Source organism: Lasiodiplodia theobromae (genome assembly GCF_012971845.1).
Source record: "Lasiodiplodia theobromae strain AM2As chromosome Unknown scaffold_15, whole genome shotgun sequence".
NCBI classification, from domain to species: Eukaryota; Fungi; Ascomycota; class Dothideomycetes; order Botryosphaeriales; family Botryosphaeriaceae; genus Lasiodiplodia; species Lasiodiplodia theobromae.
Window position 1 is genome coordinate 537,518 of NW_023336355.1, and position 26,300 is coordinate 563,817.

General features: G+C 56.3%; 5 protein-coding genes across 5 annotated transcripts in view; all 5 read left to right on the top strand.

Annotated features, from left to right (window-relative positions):
- The window catches only part of LTHEOB_5517 (Beta-ketoacyl synthase), a gene marked incomplete at both ends in the record, with an annotated part of 32,565 nt that extends 17,638 nt beyond the window's left edge, over positions 1 to 14,927 (top strand). Inside the window, one exon of the mRNA XM_035514671.1 lies at positions 91 to 14,927. Coding sequence (XP_035373807.1) covers positions 91 to 14,927 — 14,837 coding nt within the window. The remainder of the gene's footprint in view (positions 1 to 90) is intronic.
- A 1,441-nt stretch (positions 14,928 to 16,368) lies between these two features.
- On the top strand, positions 16,369 to 17,574 carry LTHEOB_5518 (Ef-hand calcium-binding domain protein; the record flags this gene model as incomplete). The annotated part of the gene is made up of 1 exon (XM_035514672.1): positions 16,369 to 17,574. The coding sequence occupies one exon, from the start codon at positions 16,369 to 16,371 to the stop codon at positions 17,572 to 17,574; it is 1,206 nt and encodes a 401-aa protein (XP_035373808.1).
- Positions 17,575 to 18,661: 1,087 nt separating this feature from the next.
- LTHEOB_5519 (C6 transcription factor 2) lies at positions 18,662 to 19,825 on the top strand (the record flags this gene model as incomplete). The annotated part of the gene is made up of 3 exons (XM_035514673.1): positions 18,662 to 19,007; positions 19,057 to 19,748; positions 19,799 to 19,825. 3 exons carry the CDS (start codon positions 18,662 to 18,664, stop codon positions 19,823 to 19,825), a joined length of 1,065 nt encoding a protein of 354 aa, XP_035373809.1.
- A 1,377-nt stretch (positions 19,826 to 21,202) lies between these two features.
- LTHEOB_5520 (Transporter protein) lies at positions 21,203 to 22,932 on the top strand (the record flags this gene model as incomplete). Its single annotated transcript, XM_035514675.1, has 6 exons — positions 21,203 to 21,427; positions 21,484 to 21,567; positions 21,924 to 22,084; positions 22,139 to 22,200; positions 22,255 to 22,541; positions 22,594 to 22,932. 6 exons carry the CDS (start codon positions 21,203 to 21,205, stop codon positions 22,930 to 22,932), a joined length of 1,158 nt encoding a protein of 385 aa, XP_035373810.1.
- Positions 22,933 to 23,435: 503 nt separating this feature from the next.
- Positions 23,436 to 24,612, top strand: LTHEOB_5521 (Ketopantoate reductase family protein; the record flags this gene model as incomplete). The annotated part of the gene is made up of 5 exons (XM_035514676.1): positions 23,436 to 23,476; positions 23,532 to 23,625; positions 23,676 to 23,730; positions 23,780 to 23,982; positions 24,034 to 24,612. 5 exons carry the CDS (start codon positions 23,436 to 23,438, stop codon positions 24,610 to 24,612), a joined length of 972 nt encoding a protein of 323 aa, XP_035373811.1.
- Between the last annotated feature and the right edge of the window lie 1,688 nt (positions 24,613 to 26,300).

The window sequence follows — 26,300 nt, forward strand, 5'->3', positions numbered from 1 at the left end:
GGTCGCAGCCACTGCCGATCCAGAAATTCGCTTTCACCGACGTGGCCAAGGCCTTTTCCAGCATGAGACGCGGGCAGCACGTGGGTAAAGTCGTTCTGTCTCTTGAGCACGCCACTCTTTCCAACGCTGCTGGAGGCTCGGTCTTGTCGACTGTGCCGAACCTCGAACGCCTCCTCCGAACCGGCATGGATGACGCCATGGCCGAATTTTTCACTACCGAGTTCGATAGGACGGAATTACTGGCAGGACTTGAGGCTGTGGACCAAATTGCAAGAACGTATTTGCAGGATTGTATGGCCGCTGCCACGCCATCTCAAGTAACGCCGCATCTCCGAGCCCTCTACGATCTTTATCGCCACCAACGGCCCTCATATGGTGTCGCCAACGGAGCAGCAGATGTGAAGCGGATGTACCGTAGTGTTGGTGCCCGTGTGGATTTCCTTGAGCATGTTCGTCGAGAGCACCTGGCCATGTTAACAGGAGACACGGATCCCGTCTCGGTGCTTTTCTCTGACCCAGAGCTAACCAAGCGACTCTACGATGAATCACCACTTGCGGCTCTATTCAACAAGGTTATATCCGGGGCATTGAAATCTGTCGCTGCGGAAACGGGTCGCCTCAAGGCCATTGAGATCGGTGCCGGCACTGGTGGCACAACCCGCAGTGTTTGTGACGTATTGGGGTCTCTTTGCCGCTCTTTCTGCTTCACCGATATCTCCACTTCTTTCTTCAACCGCGCGCAGCAAGAATTCGCACCGTCGATACCGGGCTTCCATACCGCACTGCTGGATATCGAGCGCGACCCTGAGCATCAAGGGTTCATCTTGGGCAGCTACGACCTCATTTTGGCGGCTAACGTGCTACACGCCACAGCCGATCTGTCAGTAACCCTCGCAAACATCCATGCGCTGCTGAAGCCGGACGGCATCCTCGTCCTCTCTGAGCTCACCGATTCCTCGGTGTGGGCGGATGCTACCTTCGGATTCACCAAAGGCTGGTGGCTCTCCACCGACGACCGACGTTCCAGCGGCCGCGGTCCCCTGATCAGTTTGGCTCGCTGGAATGACGCCTTCCGCCGCGCCAACCTCGAACCCGTAACGTCGAGTGATGAAACGATAGCTGCGCAGACAATCATGGTTGCTCGTAGACCCCTTCATCCTTTGAACCGTTTCCGCTCTACTATTCCTTCTGCAATCAGTCAACGCGCACGCAGTGCTTCCTCTGCAGTCGATGAAGGAGTGTATGTCATCACTGGTGGTACTGGTGGACTTGGTCTTCTATCCGCTCATATCCTGATTCTGGAGGGTGCCCGGAGTATTGCTCTTCTCTCGCGCTCGGGAGCTGTCCCAGGGGAGGCTGAGGCAGAACTTTGGGCCCTTCTCCAACGGTCACGCTGCCAAATCAGCATTCATCGCTGCGACGTGAGCGACGAGGTGCAGCTCAGACGCATCTTCGACTCGTTTGGCGTCCCCGTGGTAGGCATCATCCACGCTGCCGGTCACCTATCGGATGCCAGTATCGGCAACCAGTCAACAGCCACCTTCGGCACGGTGATGCGCACCAAGGCCAGCGGGCTGCTCAACCTACACCGCCTCTCCATGCAGCATCCAGTCAAGATGTTCGTCGTCTTCTCCTCCGCCTCCGCCTTCTTCGGCTCCGCGGGCCAGACCAACCACGCCGCGGCGAACTCGTTCATGGACGGCCTCGTCCGCTGGCGCAGGCGCGTCGGCCTGCCTGCTTCGTCAATCATGTGGGGAGCTGTCTCTCAAGTTGGCGATGCGGCTCGCAGGGGTGCCGATCGCAGGAATAAGATGCTGTATGACCCCCTGTCTCTCGTCGACGCCGCCGAGGTGCTTTCTACCGTGCTCTTTGGCGATTTAGACGTCGTGCTCGCCGCTCCGATCCGGCCGGCGTCTATCAGCAGCGACTACAGGGGCAACAAGCGCATATTCGGTAGCCTTATTCCATCGGAAGATGCAAACACCGCGAATGGCACCCAGGAGACCATTTTCAGGACACCCGAGCCGGTGCCAAGGCCACAGCCCATCCTTGAATCCCAGCAGAAGACTGCTCCATCAACGAGCGCAAGCAAGCATGCAGACTACGACAGGGTCTTGTCAACCATCCGCTCGCTAGCTACCAAGTATATTGGTCGCCAGCCTGCGGATGACGAGCTGCTGGTGGGTGCTGGCCTTGACTCGTTGTCAGCGATCGACCTTCGCAACTCCATCCAAGCAAAACTGCTTCCTTCGGGCACAAGGCTGCCCGCCAGCACCGTGTTTGATCACCCCAGTGCGGCCGATCTTGCCCGGTTGGTCTGTTCGAAATTTGGAAGCGGTTCGGTTCCGAGTGTGTCACAAGCGGCGCCCAGTCCAAGCACCTTTTACAGGCCGGAATCAACGGCGCCGGCGCCGGCACCAGCAGTGACGGTATCTTCAGTGGGAACTGACGATATTCTGCTTGTAGTACGTCGGGTGGCCAGCCGTCTTCTATCCCGCATCCCCGACGATGACGAGCCCCTTGTTGCTGCAGGACTCGACTCTTTGACGGCAATCGAGTTCCGCAATATCCTCCAGAAAGAGTTCGGGATAACTCAACGCCTGAAGCCAACACTTGTCTTCGACCATCCGACATCAAGGGAGATTGCAGACTTCCTCTTGCCAATTTTGTCTTCTGCCAATCTTGCAAGGACCTCCACGACCGTTGCTGCTCCTAGCGCCAGCTTTCAGCTGTCGAACAGAGCCACGACGCAGGCAGTTTCTAGCCATCTATCAGAGCAACCTGTGAGACCTATTGTGCCGTCCACGCTGGAGCCGACATTTGTGCATCGTGATTCCCCGCAAGCCTTTGGACAAGTTACCGCTGCTCCTGTGAACAGCACCTTGGAGATTGCAGGCATCGGGTGCCGACTTCCGGGTAGGGCCACTGATCCAGGCAAGTTCTGGAAGAACCTGATACACAAGGTCGACTGCATTGTACCTGTTCCTCACGACCGTTTCGACATGGACGATTTTTACGATCCTGTGCCGGGAACAGAAGGCAAGTCGTACGTCGACCAAGCCGCCTTCATTGATGACATTGACTTCTTTGATCGACACGCGTTCAACATGTCTCCTTCGCAGGTTTCCCAGATGGACCCTCAGCAGCGTCTCGCGCTCCAGGTTGCTCTGGAAGCCTTCATGGACGCTGGATATGAAGACAGGACAAAGCTAAGGGGCAGCAACACCGGTGTCTTTGCCGGTGTCTGCTCCAACGACTGGCACAAAGTTAAGAAGGACCCGAGCTTTCTGGGCGGCGGTTTTGACGTTGCCGGCGGGGCTAACTCGATGATTGCCAACCGTATCTCCTTCGAGTTTGGCCTCAAGGGTCCCTCAGTTGCCATCGACTCCGCCTGCTCCAGCTCTCTCCAGGCTGTTGACATGGCCAGACGAGCAATCCTCAGTGGCGTCTGCGACCGCGCGTTGGTGTTGGGTGTGAACCTGATTCTATCCCCGGATACATTCATCGGCGAATGCCAAGCAACGATGTTGAGCCCCAGCTGCAGGAGCAAGGCGTTCGATGACGAGGCCGACGGTTTTGCCAGAGGAGAGGGCTGTGCCGCAATAGTGCTTGAGAAGCCTGGTCACGGTCCGAAGAGCGATGCATACGCTGAGCTCATCGGATCCGCATCAAACCACGACGGCCGCTCCGCAAGCTTGCTGGCGCCCAACGGACCTGCCCAGACTGCCGTTATCAACGCAGCGCTTGCTGAGGCGGGTATCGCGGGCTATGAAGTTGACTTTCTCGAAACTCATGGCACGGGTACCAAAGTCGGGGACCCGCTCGAGTTCAATGCCTTCCAGGAAGCCCTGGCCTCTGGCCGCTCTCCACAACGCCCACTACACATTGGAGCGCTGAAGACGAACGTTGGTCATCTTGAGGGCGCAGCTGGAATTGCGGGCCTCGTCAAAGCAGCGCTCGTCCTCCAGCATGCGCAAGTGCCGGCGAACCTTCATTTCCGAAAACTCAATTCCCACATCGACGCTGAGGGTTTCCCGGTCGTCTTCCCTAGCCAGACAGTTGCTCTACCGGCAACCAACGGCCCGCTGGTAGGCTCTGTGTCCAGCTGGGGCTTTGGAGGATCCAATGTGCACGCAGTGCTACGTCAGGCAACTCATACACGAAAGCCGCAGGAAGAAGACATCAAACGTGAAATAGGGCAGGTCAGCGTTACAACGGACATCGCGCCGTGCCCTGGACTCGTTGTCATGTTCACAGGTCAGGGAAGCCAATCCGTTAACATGGCCAGTTCTCTATACCGCAGCGATTCCACATTCCGCAACTGCATCGATGAGTGTGCCGCCATTGCCGACGATCTTCTCGACAGGCCTCTGTTATCCGTCCTCTATCCTCCAGCGGGTGACGAGGCCCGGGCGGTACAGCTGATCGAAGACACGTCGTACAGCCAGGTGTGCCTTTTCGCCGTCGAGCTCGGACTATTCCGCATGCTGCAACGTGAGGGTTTCTGCCCGGCCGTCGTGCTGGGCCACTCTCTGGGAGAGTTCGTCGCGGCACATGTGGCGGGCTGCCTCAGCCTACGCAATGCGATGCGCCTTGTTGCCACCCGTGGCAAGCTGCTTGGTGCGCTTCCCCGCAACGTTGGCAGTATGGTTGCTCTCGTGGCCAGCGCGGAGGAAGTAGCTGCTACAATCCGGAGACTACAGCTTTCCCAGTGCTCCATCGCCGCCATCAACAGTCCGCGAATGACAGTAGTATCGGGCGCTAAGCACGAGGTTGACGAGGTCAGCCGGTCCATCGGCTGCGTTGCGCGGCCGCTTAAAGTCTCTCACGCTTTCCACTCGCCGCTCATGCGTCCCGCGCTGCGAGGCTTCGAAGAAGCTCTGGCCAACATCAAGATCCGGGCACCGCAGCCGGGAGGCATCCAGCTGGTCAGCTGCGTGACAGGCAGGCTCGCCGGCGTGGAGCTGGAGAATCCGTCGCACTGGCTCTCGCACATTGTCGATCCGGTGCGCTTCCACGACGCGGTTCAAGAGGCCCACCACCTAGGCGGCCGCTGCTTCGTTGAGATCGGCCCCAGAGCCGTCCTTGCCAAGCTCGTGAGGCAATGCATTACAGCGCCGCTGACCATCACTGCCACTCAGGACCCGCCCAAAGACGACCATGGTGCTTGGAGTGAGGCAATTGCCAAGGTGCGTGGGGTCGTGAATGCACAACTCCCACCTGCCGTTGCCATCACGCAGCCGTCTACCGCTCCCATTATACGCCCGGCTATCGCCAAGCGGGCTGAACGATTTCCATACCGTAAGACACAGCATCCGTTCCTCAAAAACCGAAAAGATCACTCCGACGGCCGGGCCACCTTCACCGTTTCTATTCGTCATTCACTCGCGTCTCTCCTGAAGCAGCACGTCGTCCACGGACGCGTTGTCATCCCTGGAGCACTTCATATGGAGCTAGCCGCAAGTGCTGCTCGACAAGTACACAGCTCCTCTGCTGGCTGTATCGTGCTTGAAGATGTGACGTTCTCTGCCCCCTGTGTCCTATCCGCAGATGACATGCAGGGAGACGACTCAGGAAAGATCCTTCCGTCGCTCTTCTGCACTGTCTGCCCCTCGGATCGGACTATCAGCATTGCGTTTGGCCAAGGCAGCCCCGAAACACTATCGCCTAATGTAGAGGCACAGTATGTCGTCTTGGACAACAACAGCGGCCCTCGCCCAGGCAGTGTCGGCGCAGGCGTGAACATCCGCACCTCACCCGACGACGGGAATCAGGTGGCCGCAGAAGTGTATAGGCACTTTGAGCTCAAGGGGCTGCAGTACGGCCCGCACTTCCGGACACTTCGAAGCATCTCCGGATCCCGCTCACAAGCGCACGCTCGCCACTCTTTAGCGCTGGTTGGACACGGCATGTTCGCCCACCCATGCCTGCTCGACGGCATCTTGCAGACCTCCGCCGGTCTCTTCCTCGACACTCTAGCGTCGACTCCGGCGCGCATGCCGTTCAACGTCGAGCGCATCGAGTTCCTGCGGCCGCTGCCTTCCTGCGTCAACGTCGTGGCGACGAGGACGGATAACGCGACTGACGACAGGTTCTTGCGCATCGATCTCGCCGTATATTCCGAGAACGACGACGAGCTGTTAATGATGGTGAGTGGGCTGCAGAGCCGCCCAGCGCCTTCGTCGGGGGCGGCATTGGCACCGTTTAAAGAAGCTGGCACGCCTCTCTTCTACCAGCAAGCCTACGCACACGAGGAAGTGCGACGCGATGCTCCGATCTCCGCGCAGAGTGTACAACAGGTGTCATACGTGGTGGTTGGCGACAGGTTTAACCCCATCAAACGACGCCTCATTGATACACTCGGATACTCCACGCAAGTGGTCGAATTGGAGACGCTCACTCCTCACCAAGCAACAAGCCACAGAACAAACACCAGCAATGTCCGTACGGTGGTCGTCGACTGCCGGGCGTTTGATGAAAGCAGGCCTCGGCTGAGCGGCATTGACACCGACTGGGAGGAGGACCTCGCGACATCGACTTTGGCATACTATGCCTCTCTTTGCAACAGTGAGCATCTTCCGGATCGCCTCGTGCACATCACTTCGGGTGCCCTCAACCCCGGTCCTGCGGTCAGAACAGTCAAGGGCGCAGCATTGGTGGGAATGGCCAAGGCGTTCAAGGTCGAGCAGTACCACCTTCCGATTACTGTTATGGCTCTTGATGTTCAGGATGAAGATGTGACTGCGCCATCGCTGATCGTGGACGAGATCGCCGCTGCCGTCAGGGGCGATAGCAGCAATGGCGGCTTCATTCAAATTGGCCTTCGAGGAAGCACAAGATCTGTTCCTGTCACGGTTATGGCGCCTGTTTCCTGCGACAGCCGAAGCGGCTTTGAGGACGGACGATCATCTCTTCGCCTTCAGACGGCTGCAGAGGTAACGCGACTGCTAGCCAGCAGCACGACCACATTTGAAGAGGAAAACCGTGCCATGGTAGAGCGCTTTTCGTGCGCTGATGCCGAGCTTCAAGACGTCTGCTCGCAATTGATGGCTCATGCCGCCTGGCAAACACAGAGATGGGAAGTTACGCCGCACCTGCTGCGCACATGGCAACGATACCGCACCAGCCCTCCACGCGAGGCATTTTCAGCATTGCTAGAGAGGCTGGCACGACTCCGCACCGAATATCCTGATGCGACTGGCAACAAGAGCCTTCTAGGCCCGCAGTTGGTGCTGCTCGAGTCCACAGCCAAGCAGTTGAACGAAGTGTTTACAGGACGCGTGGACCCATTAACCCTCCTTTTCGCCGACCAGAACCAGGACGCGGCAGGCGAGTTGTACAAGAGCACCTTCCTCGCACGCCACTTCAACAAATTAGTCGTCGCGGCCGTCATCGATGCGATACAGACGTCGGCACTTCCAGCCGACTACACGGTTCAGGTGCTCGAGATTGGCGCCGGCACAGGCGGCACTGCAAGTTTCGTGCTGCCTGCGCTGCGCGACCTGGGTGTGCGTGTGCGCTACTGCTTCACCGACCTCTCGAGCAGCCTGCTCGCCCGTGCGCGTAAGAATTTCAGCCGCTATCCTTTCATCGAGTACCGCATGCTGGACGTTGAACGGCCGTGCGAGCCACAGGGCTTCGCTCCCGAGACTTTCGACATCGTGCTCGCCACCAACGTCCTCCATGCTACGGCTGACCTTGACGCCGTCATGGCCAACGTGCGGGAGCTCATGCTTCCGGGCGGGCGACTGATCGTATCGGAACTGACACGCGTGATGCCTTTCGCTGACTGCACGTTTGGCCTGACCACTGGATGGAACGCTCATGAGGACCGCTACAGACGTGACGGCCCGCTACTCTCTGCGGCAAGTTGGTTCGATGTGTTCCGCAACGCTCGTCTACAGCCTCTGGCCCACTCTCCCCAGGAAAGCATCTTCGCCAACCAGGCAATTTTGGTGGCTGCCAGAGACGCCGCAGCTCCTCCTTCGACAAGACAGAGGCTGGAAATCCACAGGTCAGATGCGACGTACCTCATCACCGGTGGCCTGGGTGGCCTCGGTCTTCTCACAGCAAAAACCATGGTTGAACAGGGGGCACGGAATATCATCCTCGTCTCGCGCAGCGGCAAGCCTGCCGCCGGCTCCAAGGACGATTGGGACACATTGAATGTACTCTGCGCGCGTTCATCCGTCCGGATAGAGGTGTTCGGCTACGACGTTAGCGACGAGGGCAATGTGGCAGCCCTGTTCAGCCACATCCGCTCCTTGGGCCTGCCGCCCATCCGTGGTGTCGTGCACAGCGCGGGAATCTTGCAGGACGGCACATTCACCGCGCAGACGGCCGCATCGTACCGCGCGGTGCTCAAGACCAAGGCAGCCGCAGCCCGTCTCCTCCAGGCTCAACTCCCGCATCTAGACTTCTTTGTGAGCTACAGCTCAGTGGCGTCGCTTCTCGGCGCTCCGGGCCAGAGCAACCACACAGCGGCCAACACCCTTCTCGATTGCGCTGCGGAATGGCAATGGGCAGCAGCACACAGCGGCTCCCGCCCCTCCTTCACCTCTCTAGCGGTGCAATGGGGCGCCGTATCCGGTGTGGGCGACGCGGCCCGCCGCGGCGCTGCTGATGCTGAGAAACGGTCTTCGAGCGTCCACGCCGCCATCCCCAAAGACACGGCCGAGGCCCTCATCCGGAAGCTCTTCACCGTCGCCTTCCAGCGCCCCGTCGTTACCTTCGTGCCGTTCTTGTGGCACAACCTCTGGAAGACCGACTGCAAGTTTGCCTCAGAGCGCTTCGCCGCCTTCAAGCCCGCTCGATACCTACCACCCGCTGGTGCTACCCCTGAGGCTTCTGCCACCCGTCAAGGTCCGGCCCTCACTGTCAATGCCGACAAACCTGTCGAGTCCCGTCCCGTACCGTCCGCACAGCCCGCAGCCGCTGCTCCCGCTCTGACGCAAATTTTGGACGAGACGGTCGAGGATGTGTTGGGGCGCAGCGTAGAGCCGACCGAATCGCTCGTCGACGCTGGCGTTGACTCGCTGGGTGCCATCGATTTCCGCAACAAGCTGCAGAAGAAGATCCCAGGGCTCCGCGCGCCGGCCACGCTGCTGTTCGAGCATCCTACCAAGGCAGCTCTGCTGGAGTTTCTCGCAAAGTACGCTCCAGCAGCCGCCACAAGACAAACTCCGCTGCCTCAACAGCAGGTCCCGGTGAAGCCAGCACCAGAACGCTCGGAAATTACGACCGCTGTATCACCTGATCGTCCGCAACGCGAGTTGGCCGTCGTCGGTCTCGCATGCCGTCTACCGCAGGCTGATTCGCCACAAGAATTCTGGGACCTCCTCTCCAAGCACCCCTCGACCGCATTCGGCCGCGTGCCAGCCGACCGCTGTGATATGACCTCCGTACTCGATCCCTCCGGCAAGAGTCGCGCAGCAGCGTATACAGACACTGGTGCCTTCGTCCGAGATGCTGACATGTTCGATCACACCGCTTTCGGTCTGCCCGCCTTCGAGGCCGCAGCCATGGATCCTCAGCAGCGCGTGCTTTTGGAGGTGTCCCTGCGCGCCTTTGCTGACGCTGGGTTGAACCGGGAAACACTTACTGGCTCCCGTATCGGCGTCTACGTCGGCGCAATGAACTTCGACGCTGCGTTCAAGTCGTCACAACATGCTGGCGAGGCCCATGGCGCCGCAGCCGCCGCTCCGTCGCTCCTGTCAAGCCGTCTCTCAAACGTCTTCGGCCTACAGGGTCCTTCGCTCACCATCGACACAGCGTGCTCTTCAAGTCTTGTGGCACTGGAAATGGCCGCCGAAGCATTGCGTCAACGCAAGATCGACCGTGCTCTGGTAGCCAGCGTCAACGTCATCTCCTCAACCCGCACCTACGTAGCCGAATGCGCCGCCGGCATGCTCTCACGCCGGGGTGTCTGCGCTCCTTTCGACAACCAGGCGGACGGTTTCGTGCGTGGCGAGGGTGCTGTGGCCATCGTGTTGCAGCGCCTGGAAGATGCTACCGGCGAAGTACACGCTGTGGTCAACGGCATAGCTATCAACCACAATGGCCGGACCGCCGCCAACCTCACCTCCCCCAGCCCATCCGCTCAGGAGTCCGTCATTCGCGCCGCCCTCGCTGACGCTGCCGTCGACCCTGCTCAGGTGGGATACGTGGAATGCCATGGCACTGGCACCAAGCTCGGCGATCCCATCGAGATCAGCGCGCTTCAGAATGTCTTCGACAGTCCGTCTTCTCTCCCGCAGCAGCCCTTGTTCGTCGGCGCGGCCAAGGCCACAGTTGGACATACGGAGAGCGCTGCCGGCCTAGTGGGCTTGCTCAAGGCTGTTCTGGTTCTGAAGCACGGCAAAGTGCCGCCTCTCTCGCACATAAACCGCACCAATGAGCATCTTCAGCTGGAAGGCTCGCGTCTAGAGCTTCCGAAGGCATGGACGCAGCTGGATGGCTCTAATCCCATCGCCGGTGTATCCTCATTCGGCTTCTCGGGTGTCAATTGCCATGCTGTCCTCCGACGGCCTGATGCAGTATCACTGCAGTCAGTCAGGAGTATGGCACTGCCGGAGCCCAAGCTGAACCGCGTCTGGTTCCCGTTAACATCGGTGCACTCCGCTGCAGGAATTGAGCTGACGCAAGATGTAACATTCAAATCTGGACAAGTGTACCCGGACAATGGCTCATCCGTGCAGAATTCTGCATTCTCAGCATCTTTCCGCCACGGTCTCTCCACCGCTTTCTTAGCGGAGAAATTCTGCGGCGCCAGCCGTCCGCAGGCCCTGCTTCTCAGCCTCGAGCTTATGTCCGCCGTCATGCAGCCGCAAGGGGTCAACAAGAGCGCACTCGCCCTCCAATCTGGCGTTCTGAGAGCCCCTTACGAAATCACTTCAGACTCCCAGAGCGGCCTTCAGGCTCACACCATCACTAGCGGCTTGCTTGGCGTGCGATGCACGTTTGGCTCGCTGTCGGCCATCTTAGCAACGGCGAGCGTGGCTCCTGTAGCAGCAGCTGTTCCGAACCAGCTAGATGTGCAGCCCGGCGATGATGTGCTGACAAATTCCCACCTCGGCCCCGCCTTCTACCCTCCGGGCGTCAGTGGCGTGCATCATGACCGGAGCGTGCGCCGCGTTCGCTTCACATTTACCAGGCCCAAGGACCAGCTCTACATCTGCCCGAGCCATGCAAACATTATCCAGGCCGCTTGTGACGTTGTCGTCTCTCTTCAAGGCTCAGAGCATCGTAACCCCCTTGTCGTCGGTTTTGGCTCCCTTGTAGCTGTACCCGGCTCGTCAAAATTCACGGTCGATATCGCCGTCCGTTCTTCCGGCGATGGAGAGCTATGCTTAGACATCCTGGCTATTGCCGAAGAGAGCAAGAGCGGCCTGCATGTCTGCGGCCTTCGTGTCGCCCTGGCATCCGCGGATCGTGCCGCAATCAGCCTTACGAAGCTGGACCTCCGCCCCGTCTTGGACCTCTATGAGCTTTCTCATTCCCCAAGCGATCGTGCCTGGCGCGTCGATGGATCCCAAAATCGGTCTGGCGGTTTCGGCAGCGTCAATTCCATATCCATCGACCAGCTGCAGACCGACCGCATGGCCGCAGATGATGTCGCAGTTTTCCCCGCTACAGACCTTTCCGCCACTGCAGATATCCTCGAAAAGTGGGCAATCAAGGCAAGCAACCGCCACCTTTGGATCCTCTGCAGCCGAGAAAACCACCTGATGCCCGCACTCCGGGCTCTCGTTCAGACGTTCCGCCTAGAACACCCACGCTGCAGCATCGGCATCGTTACCGGTGAAGGCCACGTTGAAGATTTGGTGCCTCGAGTGCCTATAGAACTCGGCCCAGAAGTCCACATCGCGCACGGCGGCCGTCTCCACCTCCCATGCCTGCTTCCTGCTACTCCCACGTCAAAATTCCAGCAGCAGGGACGCACAACTCCCAACTTGATGCGCGGTACCTTTGTCATCACCGGCGGCACTGGGGGTCTCGGTCTCGCTACCGCTGAAGCACTCCTCGAGGCAAGCGCGGCGCACGTGGCGCTGCTCTCCCGCTCCGGAAGGGCGACCAAGGGTTCGAACGAGCGTCTTTCGAGACTCCTATTCAACGAGCCGAGCAGGCTATCGGTCCACCAAGCAGATGTGACTGACGAACGACAAGTCACCGATGTGGTGCGCCAACTCCAGTCGCGCTGGGGCTCAATTACCGGCGTTTTCCACGCCGCCGGCCAGCTTTCCGGGGAAAAGGAGGGTGTGACGACCAAGGGATTCAACAGCGCCTCTTTCGAGCGTCACCGTGCCGTCAAAGTCGACGGCTTGAGAACACTACTAACAGCTCTACGCAACACCAGCGTCGAAGTCGTCGTCGGCTTCTCATCTACGTCGGCGCTGCTCGGGCTGCGGCATCAAGCTGAATACGCAGCGGCAAACGCGGCCATGGACGCTGTACTTCTGGATGAGGAGCAACAGCAGAGCCGCTACCAATCAACAACGCGCTACGTCTCTCTCCAAATCGATGCCGTGGCATCTGTCGGCTTTGCGGCTCGGACGCTGTCCAGCGGCGCTGAGCAAGAAGGAATGATGCCGCTGCAAGACTTCAAGCGTGCTATCGTACAGGTCGCCCAGAGCGCATCAGGCGTCGTCAGTCTCATCGATAACCGCCGTGCTGCAGTATGGCTATCTCGTCAGGGGGTCAAAAGGACAGCGGCCCAGCCGTCGCCGAACGGCCCGTTCCCGGACACCAAAGGAAAAGAAGCAGCTGGCGCCAAAGTAACAGAGAGCCCCGTCGATGGGTCTGGCCCGGTGCCCGTGCTCATTCGCTCTGCATTCGAGGAGGTGACGGGTCACAGTCTCGAGAGCGATTCCACGCCGTTCTTTGATGCCGGGCTTGACTCGCTAACTTCCGTCTCTTTCCGCCACGTGCTTGAAGACCGCCTGGGCTGCACTCTACCCACGTCAATCGCGTTCGACTACCCAAACCTTAACAAATTGGTGTCCTTCCTGCATAAGGAGACAGCTGTCGTGACCCGGTCTCTTCAAGAAGCACCCAAGTCAATCAACAGGACCACAGCTGCTGCTATTTCTGGTGCTGCAACTTCTGCCCAAGATGACGACGATATCGTCGTCACCGGCATGGACTGCGTCTTTCCCGGCGCCAACGGCATCGAGGCCTTCTGGGACGTTCTCATGTCGGGCAAAGACATGGTCGCCCCTATCAGCCCGGACCGACTCGACCTCGAGGGGTACAACAAGCATCTGCTGCAGCAGACCGAAGGCGAAGAAGAAGCGGCCGTGACGATCAGAGAAGCAGCCATGCTATCGTACGACCAAGTCTTCAGCTTCGACCACGCCTTCTTCGGCATGTCTCGGCGCGAGAGCGAAGCCACCGACCCGGCCCAGCGGCTCGTCCTACGCACTTGCTGGCAAGCCCTGCACCGCGCAGGCTTCACCCGCGATGGCCTCGAGGGGAAGCAAGTCGGCGTCTTCGTGGGTGCGGGCCCTAGCGAGTGGAGCAAGGCGCTGGGCTTCCGCAACGCGCTGACGGGCGCCGGCTCCGCGTCGTCGCTGCTGGCGAACCGCGTGTCGTACTGCTTCGGCCTGCGCGGGCCCAGTCTCGTCGTCGACACAGCCTGCTCGTCCAGCCTCGTCGCGCTGCACCTCGCGCGCGCGGCCATCCGGCGTGGCGAGTGCGAGGCGGCGGTGGTTTGCGGCGTGCAGGTCCACCTGCACCCGTCATCTTTCGAGCAGGTCTCCCGCTCGAAGATGGTCTCGCCGTCGGATAACCGCTCCAAGCCCTTCGACGCCGCTGCCGACGGCTACGGCCGCGGCGAGGGCTGCGGCGCCGTCGTGCTCGTCAGGGCAAGCGATGCTGCTGCTGCCGTTGCTGATGTGCCGCCCCTCGCGGTGCTGAGGGGCTCCGCGGTCAATTCGGATGGTCGTTCGGCCAGCTTGACGGCGCCGAGCGGGCCCTCGCAGGTCGATGTCATCCGCGAGGCGCTGGCGGACGCGTGCCTGGAGCCTGGTGATGTCGCGTACGTCGAGACGCACGGCACGGGCACGAGTCTGGGCGACCCGATCGAGTTCAACGCGCTCAAGAGCGTCTTCGGGTCGTCGTCGTCGTCATCGTCGTCTTCGCCACGGCAGCAACCGCTCGTTCTCGGCGCGCTCAAGGGCCAGATCGGCCACCTGGAGGGCGCGGCAGGCATCGCCAGCTTCATCAAGGCCGTCATGGCGCTCAACCACGGCGTCGCGCCGCCCAATGTCAACTTCCGCCGCCTTAACCCGGCTGTTGTTGGTGATGGATTTGACTTCGTGCTCCCCACGCGGCCGCAGCCCCTTGCGCCTGTTCGTTCGCGTGAGAATGCAACCCTCGCAGCAGGCATCAGCTCCTTCGGCTTCGGCGGCACGAACGCCCACGTCGTCGTGACAGCTGCAGCCCCTGCGGCTGAAGAAACAAGCTTCAGGGCCGCCGACGACGGACCGTCGCCCGCCGCCCTGATCCGCCGCGGCCTCCGCCTCCGCGCACCGCACCGCTTCGCTCCGACCCTCGTCGAGCCGCCTGCCCGCTCGCTGCATCCCCGTCGTGGTGGCCGCCAGCAGTCGATCCATGCTACGACTTCCCCTGGTATGGTCTCGCCGCCGCCGACCATCGCCGCCGTTCCTTCGCCTCGTCTCTCCTCCCCTTCGCCGCTTTCGCAGGGGATTCGCAGCCGCGGTGGGACCTTCCAGGTGCGGTTCCAGAGCGGTAGTAGTAAGGGAACGAGAGCCATGACCACGGCTGTTCCTGTCGTTTCGACGAGTACGACCACCATGATGGCGCAGGGTAGTGGTAATGAAGGCGGTGCGGGGGTCGCTGGTAGTAGCAGCTCCACTACAGCGGTGCATCGGCAGTTCCGGTTCAAGTTCAGTGAGAGGATGGGTTGAAGACGGATGGTGGTTTGGAAGCTGTTGATCGGTTGACTTTTTGTTTGATTTTAATGCTGCTGTGTTTGCTACACAGTTTGAGGGGTGGTTCCTGATTGTCTCTTTCTTCCATCGTAGAGGTGTTTGATGCCTCTTTCCATTTGCTCTTGATATTTTTGTACTTGAATTTTTGTAGACTGCATGATTTGTTGGATTTAGTTGTAGAATCTGTTTGTATGTTTAATTTGATTTCTTGAAGTAGCGTTCAAATGTGCTTTCATCTTGAACCCTCTCGCACGAGTTCTGGATTTCTGACAGGGCAGTTGGCTCTGCATTGCTGCGTATCCCTGGGAGTCAGGAGAAGCGACCATGGCCTCTGCGATGCTGGTTGAAGATTAAGGAGGAATTGGATTGAGAGGAGAATTTTGAGCAGGCCGTTATGATGAGAAACCCTCGAGACGCATGCTGGAGTCGAGCAGCAGCAGGCAAGAAAACGCAAAAGGCGCAGCAAATACAACTCTGTAAATGGCATCGATTGTTGAATGCTCTCCGCAACTGACTCTGATACCCTGTTGTCCAATTATGCGCCTGAAGATATCTGTTGTGGCTCGGTAAAGGAATGGAGCTAAGCCTATTAAGGTTAAACCATTGTTCCTGTGTCCTGCGGCTGAGAATCTCACACACACTTCACAAGACCTTTGAGCTTATTTTACACTTGAATTATAGGCATTTCCAACGCAAATTGCTTTTGATAATTCAACCACATTACTAGCCAAGTCTTGTCGTGGTGTTGTGAAGAAGGCGTGCACAACGAGACACACACCTCTTGATATACACATCAGAATTGCTTTATTGGGTACTTGATACAGTCCTACAAGAAAGAGGCAAAAATACTCCTCTATAGATACTTTAAGCGGCTCTATACACGGTACGTGCCTCTTCGTACCATTAACATAGAAGTTTGGGGAATTCCCAATGTCATACCACACGCCTGCTCCGTTCATTCGTAGTATGAAGTCGAATTTATAGGTGATAGATCTCCGACAGGCTAGCGGCATCCCCTATCCTGCGAAGAGAATTACTTAATTGTACCTGATGGGGCTCCTGGGACCACTGAATTCTTACTCACTCGCCTAGAGATGATAGCTACTCATGTATCATCGGAAACTGCCGCCTCGTCAACCGTATCATGAAACGGAGTCCTCCCAATACAACCGCCATGATTCATTCAGGCCTGATTTGTATAGGATTGCTTGGCACTGGGCTGCCTTATCACGCATGAATTACCCCGAAGGCACATTATATCCCATCGGGCTCGCTTCAACGCCTTGGTATACATCACCACCTTCTTCTCGTGTTTTAGGGAAAGAAAGAGAGACAGATAAATCATCACCTACTATCTTTCTCACTCTCCTTGTCTCCAGACTACAGGTCCTGATACGTATATTCACCGCTCATCACGATGGCCTCGACAGACCGCACGGCCAAGATCCGCATCGTCTGCCTCCACGGCTTCAGCTGCAACAGCGCCATCTACCGGTTCCAGACGGCCCGGCTACGCAAGCGCTGGGCGGAGCACCTGCGCCAACACCCACTAGTAGCAGCAACATCCTCCTCCTCCCCATCGAGTACCTCCTCCTCCTCTCGAGCCGCGAGCCCCGGCCTCGACGATCCCTGGCAACGCAACAACACTCAATACTACTACGACAGCGACGAGGAGAGCAGCAGCGCCGCCACCACCACCAGTTCGTCCTCCTCAGTCGATCTCGCGGCATCAATCAGCAGTCGAAGCAGCATCAGTTTCAGCAGCGACTATCCTCCTCCGCCAAGCTACAGCAGCAGCGGGTCCACCAACGGCGGCAACAGCGGCAGCGGCGTCGTCGTGTACAACGACGTCGAGTTCATCTTCCTCGAGTCGCCACGCGAGGTCTCGACCCCGGAGCAGCCGCTAGCAGAGGTGGCCTCGCTCTTTCCCGGACCGTACCGGACGTGGTTCGAGCCAAGCACAACAACATCGAAAGAAGCACGGAGAACATCATCAGCCAAGCCGGACGACGGACGCCGCGCGCGCCGGCGCGACCCGGCCGTCGAGCGGTGGGTGGTGGAGCAGGTCAAGCGCGCGGGCGGCGTGCACGGGGTGCTGGCGTTCAGCGACGGCGCGGCGCTGACAGCAGCACTAACGCTCAAGGCCGAGGCGGGCGTCGCGGCGTGCCCGAAGCTGTGGGACTTTGTCGTGCTGGCGTGCGGTGTCGACCCGTATCCGGATCCTTGGCTGCATGGCATTAACAGTGGTAGTAGTGCGGATGGGGATGAGGAGGAGGCGAAGGAGGAGGAAGAGGCGAAGTGTTTGGCACGGTTGAAGACGCCCGGTCTGCATATCGTTGGGTTGCGAGATGAGGTCTACAGAGATCGTAGCGAGGCGTTGTGGGGTCTCGTGCATCCGCAGGCGGCGGCTGCTGCTGCTGACCGCGACGAGAAGGGAATGAATGCTGCTTCGGGCATGGCGGCCGAGGTCTATCGGTTCGATGATGGCCACAAGGTGCCCGTTCAGGACACTGACTTGGACGCCATACTAAGCGCGTGGCGGAGAGTCGTGGTGCGCTCAGGCCTTTTCAGAGATGCGAGTCCTGATGAGGTGGTGGCCGCATCACGTGTCCTAGCGGTGTAGAAAGGAGTTTCGGAGTGAGTCTCTCTGTGGGGCTTAACATCTTCTGCGAAGACTGATGTTGTGGAGGCCGTGTTCTGTAAACTTTCATATAGAGCAACTCTCGCCGAATGAAGGGACTTCCTAGTTTTTAATTACTCAATTCATGCACATGTTACTTGTCAGCGCATAGAAGAGTGCAGAAAGGAGCTTCGGGATGGGCACACTTGGCTATTCAGGGACTCATATAGGCCCAATACCGTTAAGGCGGACCCGAAAGAGAAGTCTGAGACGTTGTTTCTCGTATTCAGTTTCCTGTCATGGCCCGACATACGTAGTACGCGGTGGTTGTCACTTACTCGTTTCGCGTCTGAATCAAGCATGCACCGGCCCACAGTGTTGTTGTTGAACTTACCCCATGGAGTACAAGTGTACCACATGAGCGACAATCAGAATGATCCAGGTCGAGATCAAGGTTTACGGGGATCTCGGAGAACCCCATGCACCCGACTGTTAACAGCAGGAACAACCAGTCATGACTCGCGGGAATGACCCGTGTCTTCGATCTCGAGCCCAAAAGCGATTCGCGTGGGATGCAACAGGAAACCATGAGTCGATACAAGCAACGGGGCGCAGTCAAGCATTAACGCTAAGCGAGCTCATGCTTGCTGAGCGGTCTGCGGAGTGCTTCCGGTAACGAACGATTGGGTGATCAGGCTAATTGCCATCTCTCATGAGCTCGGCTGACACACGCCGCGGAAGGCCTCAAAGCAAGATATAGAGATCCACATGTTCGAAACGCGGCTTTCAGCGACTCCTTGAGCCTCGACGTCCGGACCAACCGAGTCGTTACTCGTCGATAATGGTGTGGAGAAAATACCCGACCACCACACATACTCACCTACCCCGAGTCATATCGTCTCAACCTAGTGGAGATGCATCGGCCCGCCTGATTCAGGCGCCCACCCACGCCAGCGAGTATCACAGTCGCCAGCGACCATCTGGACAGATAGAGTATTTATGGACCAGTCAGTCAGATAAGGAGACGGGCAAGAAAGTGCACACAAGCCCTGAAATTGTCTTCGTTCAACGTTGAACTCTGAAAAGTCAAATGGAGATGGCTTCACCTACGACCAAGTCTCGCCCCGTCGAATCGCAGCTACGAGGGATTAGAAAGAAGCGGATGGCTTGTGATGTCTGCCACGGCTCAAAGGTTCGCTGCAGTGGTGGCACGCCCTGCAACACCTGCAGCAGGCTCGGCACCGATTGCGTCTACAGTTTTTCCAGCGTACTCGGAAGGCCGAAGAATCGCAGGACAAAGAAGATGGGAGTGGCACGTGAAGAAAAGGCGGCGGCAAAGCCAACAACGACGGATCAAGCCAAAGATGCCACCAAGGATTCCAACGACCAAGAGCATGCACATATCCCGGACATGGACATTTCCGGCTTTTACCCTGGTGTGTAATTCAACATTCACACAATTTTCACTCACTAATCTCGCAACAGCCGAACACAATTACTACAACGACATTCCGCTCTGGGAGTCGTACTCTTGTCTGGATTCTGACCCGACACACCTTCTTTGCGGCAACGTCGAACATGTCAACATCAGGCCGGAAGACGCTGTGACGAGTATTTCCCCAGAGGTTCCTCCAGCGAGTCTCCCCGACTCGAATGATGCGGAGTATATCGCAAGTCTACAAACGCTTTCCAGGAGCCTTTCTCCCGAAAGGAACGCCAACATACCGCAGCTCTTGTGCGATTGCTTGAAGCGTTGCGCAGTGGTGCTGTCTGGGTTGAAGGCGCTGGAGATGGATGTACAGTTCCAGATCGATGCGGCGCTGTTACACATCCGCAAAGCCACAGCCACCTGGAAGCATGTGTTGCAGTGTAATTGCTGCGAGAGGGGAAACCCTGAGGAAGCCGTTTACATGGCCATCAGCGGTGTGCGAGCAGCGTTACACTACCTCGTGGCTGTCTTCGGCAACGAGATTGAGAAAGCCACTGATACATCATCTGGCACCCTTTATTCCGATCCGTCCCAGAGTCTGCCCACTCCACAGGAAATGCCACCTCAAGAGGACTATCTTGCGTCCTCTAAGCACGTGAGCAGTGCAATCGGAAGGTCGAACTTGGGAGGCTACGACATGGATGGAGAAGAGCAGGAACTCGTCGTAAAATTCATTGCGCTACGATTGGTTCGCGAGATGATGGATGTCCTGAAAATGTTGGAAGAGCGAGTTAATAGACAACGAACTCCATTGTTCTGGCCTGATGCGGCACTAACTCAACAACCGGCCGCCTGGAGTAACGATTTATTTCATCTCCAACCCCTACTGCAGGGGGTTAAGGAGACAGCAAAATCATTACAGGAAAGCTTGTGCAATTCAAGTACAGCCGAGCTTCATCGGTGTATATGATTTTCCTCTGTCGTAAATTAATTCAGTAAACCCCAGTCCATGGTTTATAATACTCGTCTGAAGAAAGTGAATACTACATGGCAGTTTCAACGCTGACGACGCTGCTGCCAATGTGCATCGAGATCAATCATTACCACTCACTTGAGTGGAACTCGAGCGCGGATTGCGCTTATCGGAGTCAGCCTTGCACAATACATGTTCAGCAATTTCCTTCTTTCTATCAGAACGCTGGCCGTACTTTCGCGATGAGTCACTTGGCTTTAGTTAAGCATAACTGACACTCAGTCGGTACCATACTGACCTAAAGGAAGGTCTATTAACACGAAGAATGCAATTCAGGTAGGTAATTTATCTATGGAATAGACTATAAAGTTGTATGGATCAAAACCACCGAGGACAAAACGCTTTAACGATTCGTACGGGGTTATCCTATGTCATATTTGCGTGTATTGCCCCACATTCTTTACAGTGATGGCAGAAAGTGGGGATAATATGGTAATAATTCGAGGTTTGCAGGCCGACTTCGGACAGTTGTATGTACTGCGCTGATGACGACAACGTGTGGCTTCCAGCAGCCCAGCCACTGCAACGGCAAACACCCGGATCACATCCCTCCAACTATATGGACCTGGAAAATGATGCGCTGTTCTGCAAGACCAACCACTGTTCCATAGATCCGTCTGGCCGTAGAGCTCAGAGTAGTTGCGTTGGCCGTGGGGGCGTGGGGGATCGCCGGCACAACAACCTGAAAGAAGCGGGAACGGCATGAAATGGCTGCCTTGGCCTGCGCTCAGAGCCTATGTAAGTTTTGGACCGTTCGACTTCGGATCTGGGGCCAAGCACATCCCCCGCAGCGGCTAAGGGTCTAAACTCGGCCTTGATCATTGACCCGGCACGTTGGTGTGGTCTGATTGCTCAGCCTCTCAGGACCCCGGACCGGCCGACTATCGATACATGCCCTGCTAAACCTATTTCTCGAGCCTCCCCGGACGCTTACGCCGCGTCTGTCATCACCCCGCACAATGTGCGGTCCACTTCCCCGCAATTTCCCCCCACGTATTCCTCACCGACCGAGTTGCAATCGGTGTAACCAAGATTTATAGCACAAGTTGGATCGTTCCTCCACCCTGAAATAAAGTATAGAGGCTCCTATAAAGGCTTATAAGGTAGACTGTTGTCTAACAGCTGTTGATTCCTTCATAATCACGATTAAGCCTGCCTGACACGTCATCATGGCTTCCCATCCGGAAGAAAATACGAAAGGAGATGATTCCAGAAACAAGGACAGTTCCAAGGCCGAAGTGCACCATATCGATAAACTGAAAGATCAGACCGGCCCGGAGCTGCCAGCTCTTTTGGAAGACCTGAGCGAGGATGAGTTCCGACGCATTGAGAAGAAGATGGTATGGAAGGTTGATTTGAGGATGCTGCCGCTCGTGATCATCATGTACATCTTGGTGAGTTATTGTTGCTGAGACACTTTACCCACACCGGAAACGACTGACTGGCATAGAACTATCTTGACCGGAACAATATCGCAGCTGCTCGATTGGGTGGAATGGAACAAGATCTAAACTTGGTTGGCTCGCAGTACCAGGTAAGCTCACTCCAGCCGATATGCAGCTTGATATTTATCACAGTATAGACTTCAGTGAGCATTCTTTTTGTGGGATATGTTTTAATGCAAGGTAAGCACCGGTCATGTCGAACTCTTTTGAATGTCAAAACTGATTATCATAGTTCCGTCAAACCTGCTACTAAAATCCGTGGGGAAGCCAGCTTTGTATCTTCCAACCGTAATGGGGATGTGGGGAGTCGTTTCAGGAGCGACTGGAGCGGTACACAACTTTGCTGGACTCGTATCATGCCGTGTCCTGTTGGGCATCCTGGAAGCTGCTTACTGGGTATACCTCCTCCGGCTTCTGCAATAAAACTCAAACTGACAGGATGAAGCCCGGTTGCGTCTTCTACCTTTCTTCCTGGTACACACGAAAAGAACTGGGCGTTCGGCTCGCCATTTTGTTCCAAGGCAGCTTACTGTCCGGAGCCTTTTCTGGTTTGATTGCTGCAGGAGTTCTGGACGGAATGGCTGGTGTACGGGGATTGGCATCGTGGTAAGTTATCAATGGGCATGCATCCATTCTTGTCTCATGAGCTGATTCTCTCAGGCGATGGCTCTTCATTATTGAGGGAACTGCCACAGTTGTCGTAGCTATACTTGCCATATTTTGTAAGCATTCGTTAGTGAAACATAATTCAGAAAACATTGCTTACGCACAACCAGTGCTGCCAAACTTCCCCCACACGACGGGATGGCTATCTGAGCAAGAGCGGCAGCTTGCCATGTGGAGACTGGAACAAGATGCTGGAGAGACGGATCAGAGCGAGGATGACAATTCCTCAATTCTCGAAGGGTTCAAGATGGCAGCCAAAGAGATCAAAGTATACGTCGTGGCCATCATGCTCATCTGCGTCGCATCCTCGGCTTCGGTGCTCAACTTCTTTCCCACTGTTGTCGAGACTTTGGGGTATGGCCGCACTGAGACACTCCTGCTGACAGCTCCTCCATACGTAAGCCACCAAAGTATGAAAGGCAAGATCACGGCACTGACACTATTGCCAGGTTCTTTGCATGTTCACATCGTGCTTCATTGCGTGGAACTCAGATCGAACCGGCGAGAGGTACTTCCATTGCACGGCGCCGCTCTACTTTGCTATTGTAGCCTTCGTCATTGCGGCATCAACCACAGCAATTGTGCCGCGGTACATCTCCATCATGCTTATGGTCCCAGGCTTTTGGTCGAGCTGGCCTTTAGTGTTTGCTTGGGCCTCCAGCGCCATTCCGCGGCCGGCAGCAAAGCGGGCTGCAGCATTGGCCATGATCAACTCCGTGGCCAACTGCGCGAATATTTTTGGAAGCTACTTGTACCCCACATCTCACTCTCCCAGATACAGTACGTGATGGCCCTGTCTAAAAGGCCTTTCTTGGAATACAAGCTAATAGAGCATGACAGTCCTCGCAATGGGTGTAAATACAGGAACCGCTTTGGTGGCAATTCTGGCGGGCACAGTTTTGAGATTTATATTGGCTCGTGAGAATAGGAAGATGGGTCCCGGTGCAGTCAAGTACCCCCTCTGATTTTTGGAATGGAGATGTAAGGTAGTAAAATTGCGAAGCGCGCAGCCAAAAAAAAAAATCTCAGAGTAATCAAGCATAACGACAACGCCCTTGTTGGGGTATATGGCAGCGATCGACGTCTCTTATCTCAAGCGATGTTTCCCATCGGGTAGGATCCCCACTATTGTCCGCAACGGGCTTGGGAAAGCCGAGGGCCGCCACGCCGGTCTTGTCTTATGTAATCAAATCAACCCAGAGCCGTGGGCGGGGTCAATCAAGCAATAGATATAAATAGTCTGGACCCGTCTTGCGGCGTTTTTGCGAGGCAATTAATCTCCACGTGAGCAATGGCTGACCACATTGACGTTCTCCTCTATGGCCTTGGGGCGTAAGTATTTCTCTTCGTCTTTTGGCTTGTCAACTAATCTTTCATATGCTCGTAGCATTGGTTCTTTCTACGCCTTCATCCTGGGTCGGGCGCCCAATGTGCGTCTGACCGTGGTAGCAAGGTCAAACTATGACGCAGTGAAAGAGAAAGTGAGCACATCTTTGCATTCTGTATGAGACTGGATGCTGAGTTCCTGAAGGGGCTGGTCATTGAAAGTGAGAACCACGGCAACCACGTTGTCCGGCCATTTGAGGGTAAGCAAAATCCGGTACGGAACAACAACAACTTATTGACATTTTGAAGTGGTAAAGACTCCAGCGGATCTTAAGAAAACCTTTGATTATGTTGTCTGCACAAACAAAGCAACCGACCAGGATGAGACGGCAAGAGCATTAGTCCCAGTCGTCGACCAAGGGAAAACGTCAATCGTCATCATCCAAAATGGGGTTGGAAATGAGCCGCCCTTCCGGAATGTCTTTCCGAATTGCACAATCATCACCTGTGTGGTATGTGACACCCATTTACAACCCCACAATACAGTATCTGATTATCCTTAGACCTGGGTCGGTGCGATCCAGACATCGCCTGGATTTGTTATCCACAGAAAGTCCGAAGACCTGCAAATCGGTCTTTTCAAGGATCAAGTGGAGTCTCAGGGCGCAGATGACCAAGCGAAGCTGGATCGTTTCGCGGAACTGCTCAAGCAGGGCGGTACCAAGTTCCAAGTCCTTGAGGACATGCAAGTCCAGCGCTGGGAGAAGGTGGTCTGGAACGCCGCGTGGAACTCGCTCACGACACTCACCATGCTTGACACCAAAACTTGGCTGAATTCTTCGGCACAGGCGACGCCTCTCACTCGGCAGCTGATGCAGGAGGTGATTGATGTGGCACGTGCCTGCAACGTCGGCCTTGACTCTTCTCTCATCGACCGCTTGATGGATAGGATTCTGGCTATGCCGGGCATCGGCAGTAGCATGCAGACTGACTGCAAAAACGGGAAACCGATGGAGGTGGAGGTGATTTTGGGATATCCGGTGCGGAAAGCAAGGGAACTGGGAGTGAAGACTCCTATTATCGAGACCCTGTACACTCTGCTGCTCGGTGTTGATCTGAGGCTGCGGAATGAGTCAAAATAGTAGTATCGCAGTAACGGAATACTCAATTCGGTACTCACCCGTAGATGTTTCGATTCGCTGAGCAAGATCCGAGAGATGCAAAAATCCCACACAACAACCCCCACGAATGCGGGGTTGGTCAACTTCCCCGCACTTTGCGCCCTGGTCATTGCTGACACCCCGGATCCACCGACATTCAAAACAAGGAATACTGCCCGAAATCGGAGCACGCGATCTGCATTGGAACAGGAGAGACCCCCACGCTCAGTTGTCGGAGCGGGAAGCGCGGTGATTGAGTGCCACATTCCAAACCCCCACGAACTGTTTCCTATGCTGGAAGTAACCATGCGACATATATCAAACCAACTTGAAGCATTGCCGAGGTCATTTCGAGAACAACTTTGCGGGGCAATTCGTTGAACGTTGAACAATCGATTTTGTCTGATAGCAACTACTCAGTGCCTTCACGACAGTATCACCATGGCCAATTCGTATGTTGAGAGTCTGTTCTCCCTCAAGGGCCGCACGGCTGCTGTCACGGGTGGGACCCGAGGGATCGGAGCAGCAATGGCAATTGCTCTCGCTGAAGCTGGAGCGGATGTCGTCCTTATACAAGTGTGCCTTTCCCAGCTAGTGTCTCCAACAACTTGTTAATGCATTCTCCGAATATACAGAGAGACGACAAGAACACTGCAACCAAATCCAAGATACTAGAGCTTGGGAGGAAGGCGACCATTGTTACCGCAGACCTAGCCTCGGACACGGAGGTTGCCAGCCTTGCGGAACGCGTTCTTTCCGAGAAACATGACATTGATATTCTTGTGACATGCGCTGGCATTCAGAGAAGGCACCCGAGTCATATCTTTCCCAAGAGCGATTGGGATGAGGTAAATGAGACAAATCCGTTCTTGGAGACGTTGTGCTAAATCGGCATAATTCAGGTGCTGCAAGTCAATCTCTCTACCGTTTTCACGCTCTGTAGGGACTTTGGACGTTACATGTTGACGCGAGAGCCGGATTCGCGAGGTCACCGAGGCAGTATCATCAATGTAGCATCATTGGTGTCTTTCCAAGGTGGCCTCACCGTTCCAGCCTATGCAGCTGCAAAAGGCGGAGTGGCGCAGTTGACAAAGGCTTTGTCGAATGAGTGGGCATCCAAAGGAGTCAATGTCAATGCCATTGCTCCTGGCTATGTTGCCACGGACATGAACGAAGCCCTGTTGAACGATAAGGAGCGTGCAGCCAGCATCCTGGCGAGAATCCCGGCGGGAAGATGGGGTAGTCCGGATGACTTCAAAGGTGCAACGGTTTTCTTGGCCAGCACAGCCAGTCTATATGTATCTGGAGAGATTCTCACTGTGGACGGTGGCTGGATGGGCAGGTAGAGAATGCAATTCGGCAACCTAGATGGAACATGGTCAGTCAAGTGGGAGATATTCAGATTATTCATAGATTGTCGCCTCGAGAAAGAATTGTAAACGCATCAGTGGAAGAAACGAGTGCATAAAGTTTTGGAGTGCGAAAGCGTCGGGCATGTGCGGTGTTCGGAGGTTCAGCGGTTTGGAGGCAATGCGCAGCCGTAGTCTGCGCCATGGTCTCAGTGAAACATTCGAGTCCACCCGTTAGGCGGCGTTCTCAACAGTACAGGCAGAGTGAGAGTGAGTGGCATGTATATCAGATTTTGCATTGATAGATTCTGAAAACCTTCC